This window comes from Triticum aestivum, chromosome 2D, assembly GCF_018294505.1.
Source record: "Triticum aestivum cultivar Chinese Spring chromosome 2D, IWGSC CS RefSeq v2.1, whole genome shotgun sequence".
Classification (NCBI taxonomy): Eukaryota; Viridiplantae; Streptophyta; class Magnoliopsida; order Poales; family Poaceae; genus Triticum; species Triticum aestivum.
In genome coordinates, this window is record NC_057799.1 from 184,975,872 (window position 1) to 184,983,024 (window position 7,153).

The 7,153-nt window shown below is 41.1% G+C and overlaps 1 protein-coding gene across 1 annotated transcript; it reads left to right on the forward strand.

Moving 5' to 3' along the window:
* The first annotated feature begins 1,042 nt into the window (after positions 1–1,042).
* Positions 1,043–6,866, forward strand: LOC123052461 (probable proteasome inhibitor). Its single transcript, XM_044475654.1, has 9 exons — positions 1,043–1,387; positions 2,711–2,897; positions 3,950–4,117; positions 4,385–4,429; positions 5,856–5,933; positions 6,021–6,049; positions 6,160–6,220; positions 6,305–6,382; positions 6,609–6,866. Exons 1-9 carry the CDS (start codon positions 1,225–1,227, stop codon positions 6,676–6,678), a joined length of 879 nt encoding a protein of 292 aa, XP_044331589.1. The 5' UTR covers positions 1,043–1,224; the 3' UTR covers positions 6,679–6,866.
* Positions 6,867–7,153: the final 287 nt, after the last annotated feature.

The following is a 7,153-nucleotide window of genomic DNA, read 5'->3' on the forward strand; positions in this document are numbered from 1 at the left end:
TACGCCAGACTCAATGACATCTCAAAAGTTCTGATAGAATTCTGCAGAAGCTATCAGGGCCTGGAGCTTTGTTATGTTCCATCTGGAATACCGCAGCTCTCATCTCCTCTTCGGAGAAATGTGTCATGCGGATATAATTTTATTTTGCTGTGACTTGTGGGATATTGTCTGTTCTGGTCTCACCGAGGGTTCTAGAGCCCCGACGGAGACTGTATTTGGAGATATAAGGTTTTAGCTCTGCCTGACGTTTGATTCGCGCCTCATCTTGTTGGAGACTAAAATACACTTCTTTCTATGCTGATGATTGGCAATCATTTGGAAGTATTGTGTATCTTTGTCTCCCTCAAAGATGAAGTCCACTTTTAATCTATGGTACCACTTGATTTTCTCTTCTCGCATTAGACGTGCAATTTGTTATGTTTGGGTTGCAACTTATATTTGGAATATTGTTGCATTGGAATATTAATCTTTGGACCTTTCATGCATTGTACTATTTAGGATTCTTGATGCACTGAAAAAATATAGATTTTTTTAAGAGCCATGTTTTGAGGGATAGGGTTGGATGACGTCCACTCGACTAGATGTTTGCGGATATGTCTGTGGGCATTTGGGGCATCTGTTCGATGAACGCCACTAGAGATGCCCTAAGGACGATGTTGCCCGCACTGCCCATTCGGGTCTTGCAAACCGAAAACCGAACCCGAACCGACTAGATTTGACCGAATTGTCAGGTGTTCGGCCTTTTTGTTTTTCGGTTCAGTTTTGTTCACACCGTTTTTGTGGTTCTCGAGTGGTTTTTGGTGTAAATTCATGTGTCCTTGGCCAATGACCCAAATAACCCACTTTTTGCGGGTGAATGAATAGCCGACGTAACCCAAAATAAGATTAAAAAGCCTTCTTATGCCTCAAAACAGGCCCGTCTGGCCGGCCCATATAGCAAATCCATGGCCCCTACTAACCCTCGGCTTGTGGCCCAGCCGTCCGTGCTTGTGGCCCCCGATCCATGTCTGCGCCTCCGTTCCTTCTCGTGCTCTCCGTTTTGCCCAGTTTGCTGCCCAAGAAGCCTGACGTCGAGAGGAGTTCGTCGATAAATAAGTTCTCCAGAAACCCCGAAACCCCGCGACCACCGCCTCGCCGCTTCCACGACTGAGTGCGCTGACCGACGACGCCTCCACTACCGCCTCTCGCCCCTCGCCGCGCGCGACCGACGCCCACAGCCTTACGATGGTGACCGACGCGGCCGCGATGGCGGTCGTGAAGGCCGCGCGCCCCGTCTTCCGCGGCGCCCACGACGGCGTGGCGTTCGCCGCAAACGCCGCGTTCCTCGCCGCGGGATACTCGCTCTGCGCCGTCGGCCCTGCCGCGCTCACCGACCCCCTTCCCGCAGGTGCGTTCCTCTTTACGCCCTTAGCCCTAGCCCCTAGGGTTACATATGTGATTTAAGTGTGACCGTACTGTCGCCTACTTGTTAGGATTTGACGGACCCCATGTTTAGGGCTCCTGTTGCATCTGTGATGATGACTTTCGAGTTGAGTTCCCGGGTGGATAGATGTAGAACGCTATTTCGTTTATATTCAGGTGTTAATGGTGTAAGGTCCTGAACCAGTAGCAGCTTGTTCTGCTTCAGGCGTGGTTGACTTGGGAAATTTGTCCTTGAGTCAATCAATATGTTAACGGCTTAATTGTTTCTGTAAATTTGCTCGGATCCTTGCAGTCCCTTCCCTAAATCTGTGGTCTATGGTTTGATCTTCTCTGGTATTAATATAACATTTTGGAATTCTGAATCAGCTTACCGCTTCTTGCACTGTTGTTTGTGTTTATACGTTCTGATCTAAAGTTAGCAGTTCAATCCATGCAGTTGAGTAAAATTCCTATTTCAGAGTTGGTAGTTTGCATGTGTGACTGAACCTTGTAAAACAATATTCTTCTCTGCTTTAGTGAGAGGGGTCGGCCCCTTTATATTGTAGACAAGATTTGACCTACAAGCCGGTTAATCTATTCATACTCTAATAAGATCTCTAAACGAACATAACCCTAACTACTGAAAAGTAGATAAAAGTAAACAACAATATTCCTCTTTCCTAACAAAGTTGCTTAATCAACTAGGACTCTAATTAAGGGAGAAGACTCCATGCTTGATAGGCTGGCCCACATAACATTATTGACTTACCAAAGAAACAAGATTTTATTTGGTAAGCCAATAAGGCACAGGGGAGTTGAGTCGGTATTCAAGGAAAACTGGTGGGAAAAAAAATCAATAAAACCGAGGTGGAATGGGGAGAGAGTGTAGGTAGGGTGAGGCGAGGAGAGTTGGACGAAAAGATGACATAAGACAGAGCTTAGTATTTTTTTAAGTAGGAGAGATAAAATTAGAATTGTTTTCTAGTCAAACTTATCTTAATAGCCAGGAATAGATATCTAAATTTGGAAACTTAGCTTTAGGCTAAATAGTTGTTGCCAGTCTTGGGGAGATGGAACATTCCAGTCATTAAAGGAATGGAACATGTGACTTCTGGCTGGAATATATCAAGTGTAAGTTCCAATGGGAGTTTAAAGTCTGTGTAACTGGTTCACTCATGGGAATTTAGTCAGATTTTGTTGTGAGGTGAAAGAGGAAAGTGACTCCTGTGCAGACTGCAGAGTTATGACTTGTATTGTAATTGCCAGCCTTTCATTATATAACTAATGTTTTTATTTTGCTCAATTCTAGTTGACGAGGAGGTGGGAATTGATGGGTGGAACACTATGGACAATTGCTATGCCTTTCTGTACTCCAAGGAGGAGGAGGGCAAGAAGAAGCGCATTTTAGTGAAATGTCTAGTGATTGATGACTTCCTTGCTATTGATGCGCTGGATCTTGAGGCACAACACAAGGAACCCTGCAATGTCCAGATAAAGTATGTTCCAGTCTTACTTATTATTTAGGTCATTCTTAGGTTCCATGTGATTTGCTTATTGTTATAACATTACTAGAACACAATCGATACTAGCAGCATTAGACTATGCCAGAGCAATGTAATAACTTACTAGAACATATGTTACTTGCTTCATGAAACATGATTCGTGATCTAAGACATAAGTATGTTATGTGCTAATCTTCACTCCAATTAATATTTCAGTTGGTAGTGATGATTTGTTCACCTTCCTACTATTTGGTTACTAACAAGTGGGGCTAAATTGGAAATTTGCTTTGCTACTATACGTATTTCAGTTTGTGGTGATGGCCCGTTTACTCTGTCACCATCCTTTCCACCTGGACTAACTAAAATATTTGGTAAAATAATAACATGAATTGTAAGCCATGCCATTTTAACTCAAGGCCTATTTCTTTGTACAAATGATGTATAACCATACTGCAGCTGTGCTACACATTCCATGTTCTTTTTTTTACGTGTGTGGAGACACTTTTTTATATGTATGACTACTCCGATGGTTTTTTGTGCTTTGTTGTATGCACATGAACACCGGTAGCCAGCGAGTTGGTACTTTTGTCAAGTAGCTTCACTTGTATTAACCAGCATTATAGAAACGATGTCGCTATAAACTGAACAGTATAAATTATGTAACAAGTAAGGGCGAGCTGGACTTGCAGAGTCTGTTTAGGAGTTGTGCTAACATGCTAGCGTGCTTGCTCTATCCTACTATGTTATGACTTGGGTTGCTACAAATACCTTAGTGTAGAAATGTATTTTGTTCGATTGAGTATGATTTTCTGAACAAGCTATGGATATGGATACACGGTTTGATACAAGGTGCAGTAAGTAATACTGCATCCATTTCTAATTTATTTGTTAAGCAAAACCCAGTACAGCCAACAGGACAATTTCTTATCTTGTAAAATATTTTGGGTGGCTGCTCTGTTGGCTGGCCTTCTGTTGAATAGTTCTGCCTACATGTGGATCTTCCAGTTCATAGTTGTGAGTTTTTGACTCTGGTTCCTCGTATATAGTGTGAAGGATTTCTTCTCTGAAGAACAGCCCAAGAATTATAAGGATATGTACAAGAATTTTGCGGGCTTCATCAATACCCTTAACTCAAGCTTGTTAGTTGAATTGGATGGTAAGAATGCTGCTGCTGCTGCCGCCCAGAATGTTATGAGCAGTTCATCAATAAACAGGTATTTCTATGCTGGGTTTTAAACTTATAGTGAGATTGTCCCATCTCCATCTCTGACACTAAAAATCAGACTAGATTTCTGTTAATACTTCCATGTTGCATTTTTGCTTGGTACGAATGAAATAATATCAATATTTCGGAAATTTGGGCTTTTTTGGTTATATTCTGATGATTTTCCTCCTTTGCCTAGAATTTTACTTCCAAAGCTTTTCTGTTGTAGCTGATTCCATTTGCTAGTAATTCTAACATGTGGCACTTCTCCTTCCAGTTCTGAAAATGTTCTGCGGGATACAAGGACTACTGAACCTGCTGGGTATGAGAACAACTATTTGTATTTCCTCTTCTTTTGTGTGTCACTCCTTTATTTACTTTTTTTTTGTACTTTGTAGTTATTTTTATTTTGCCCTGTCCAATATAATTAGAATCTAAATGTATTTGGGTTTCTAGAAGTAGTAGGATATGATGACAGAAAAGAGAAGATGCAGCGCGCTAAGGCTTAGCCACTAGTTAGTCTTTTCTACTCCCTCCGTTCCTAAATATTTGTCTTTCTAGACATTTCAACAAATGACTACATACGGAGCAAAATGAGTGAATCTACACTCTAAAATATGTCTACATACATCCGTATGTGGTAGTCCATTAAAATGTCTAGAAAGACAAATATTTAGGAACGGAGGGAGTAGTTTTTTGCTCCTTTCAAGCCTACACCGCCTCAATCACAACTTCACAAGCTGAATGTCTTGGTCCATACCTTCGGTCTTGATATCAACTGGCCTTGTTCAATTTTTCATGAGCATGCATGTCCTTGCACATATTCTATTGCCATCTAATTTTAGTGCAACTTCATAATTTTAGTACTACAGCCTATTGATATGGTTACTCTATACTGTCTTGATTAATGCAAATTCTCTTGATGTATGTTGGAAGTAAACAAAAGAATATCCACGGAGTCATTACTGATGTTACTTTGGATATAACATATGTTACTGATAGCATTTGTGGCATATATAAATACATAACGTGTCTTTACACTCATTTTATGAATCACGCTGATAAAGTACAAGAAATATATATTCTCCCAAAAATTTGGTAAAGATGACAGTGAACTCATGTCCATATGTACCCCCTTCGTGAGTTTATAGATTCCGACATTCTCAAGATTCTCAAAAACATTATGGCACTACAAAATTTTAGTTTAGGCATATATACAAAATCTCGATAGAAATTATGATCATATTTGTTCTTTACGTAAAAAAAATATAAGAGAATTTTGCTTTGGTACACCCCCCTAGAAAAGTTTACGGATTTCGAAGCAGATTAAAGGTGGAGATTAGAAGGTACCCCTTCAATCAAAAAGGATAATATAGTATTTTGTATATGTTGGATCTGCAGGCTAATATGGTGATATCCTTTTTAAGTAATTTTAAGATTCGTGCAAACTTTAGGGGGGGGGGGGTACGGAAGCAAAATTTTGTGGTATAACTTGTACTCCTGTCATTTTGCTACGCCATGCATATGATTTTTTTTGAAACATGTGCCTGAATTAACATTTTATAATACTATGAATTTTTCTGAGTTTACAAGTGCACAAACTAGTGAAGGGGTTCATGTGAACTTATGTTCGGTTTTACCAAAATTTGCGCTCCCTAGCGCTCTTGTAGGATAAATAGGCTATTGGTGAATTGGTTATAGGATATTGATAACGGTGCTAATATTTCCTTTTATGTATTGTGGTACAGCCTGATATATCCTCCAGTAGCTCTGTTTGGTCATGATGACACCTTCCCTGCTCCTGGTGCAGGCTTCTACCCTCACAGGTCTGTCTCCTACCATCATGTACATGTAAAAACATCGACAGATCAGTACTTCCACACATAATTAACCATGTGTCTTATTGTTTGCAGTGGTGGGCCGGGTGGTAGTATGCACGTTGGTAATATGTTGTCAACTGAATATCTATTGAATCTCTTTACATTTGTACCTCTGTACTGTCTAACTTACAACCTTACCTCTGTACTGTCTAACTCTATTTGATTACTACAGGCCCAAATGATCCACGCTTCTTTCCTTCAAATCCTTCTCCTGCTCCTTTTGGTGGCCCTGGGTATGTTCAGTCCTCCTGTTTAATTGAAGTATTTGTTTTGTCATGTCTGCTGCTGTCATAAATGGAATCAATATTTCATAACAGGAGTGTTCCACCTGGTGGCCGTTACGATCCGATCGGCCCGCCCGATGTTCCAGGATTTGAACCATCTCGCTTTGTGAGGTAAGTTAGTTATTCTTAACATGTTTGTTAGACCCACATTATATGCTTGGCACCCGGCAAGGCTCAAGGAAGAAACAAACCATTCTTATAGTTCATTTTTTGTCGCGTTAACTCGCATCCAGTAGTGCAACATTCGTTATAATTTCTATACCATATAATGGAAACTGCCATGCTTATTTCTAGTTGGAACAGCTGATGCCAACTACCTGATTCTCTGTTCACGCAGGCGTTCGAGGCATCCAGGTGGAAGCACTCACCCAGACCTCGAGTTCTTCCAACAAGGCCCAGACTTCTGAGACTCGGCTTCATGCCACCTGCACCCTGCGCTGAATGACTCTGCTTTGTTTGTGCTGCGCTCATGAACTTTTTTTCAGTAGACCCTGCTTGGGAAGTTGGGAACATGAATGTAAACTTTGTATTTACCTTCCAGACAATGCTTTGTGACGGTTGACTGTACAGTTGTATATAGACCTGTCTCCGTATCCCTCTCTGCCTCTTACCTAAACTATTGGTGCGACTCCCAACATCTGCAATGCCTGCCTCGTCGCCACCCAGTAGCCTCAAAATTTGCTCCAGTTTCTCCACATGCAGTATCATCGCAAAAAGTCTATCCACGGGCGCTCCAAGCGATCCTCTAAATCTTATGTATATATATACAACTTGTAAGCATTTTATTAATAATAATGCACTATTTTATTTGCAAGAACCTATACTTTTCATGTCGACGTAGAGAGAGAGAACAGCAATAGCCAATAGGGGTGAGCGGCGTCC

Excerpts from the sequence above, each read along its gene's own strand:
- LOC123052461 (XM_044475654.1), top strand. The coding sequence starts at position 1,225 with ATGGTGACCGACGCGGCCGCGATGGCGGTCGTGAAGGCCGCGCGCCCC. Across the intron at positions 1,388-2,710 it reads CACCGACCCCCTTCCCGCAG|TTGACGAGGAGGTGGGAATT; the intron begins GTGCGTTCCTCT and ends GCTCAATTCTAG. Across the intron at positions 2,898-3,949 it reads CCCTGCAATGTCCAGATAAA|TGTGAAGGATTTCTTCTCTG; the intron begins GTATGTTCCAGT and ends CCTCGTATATAG.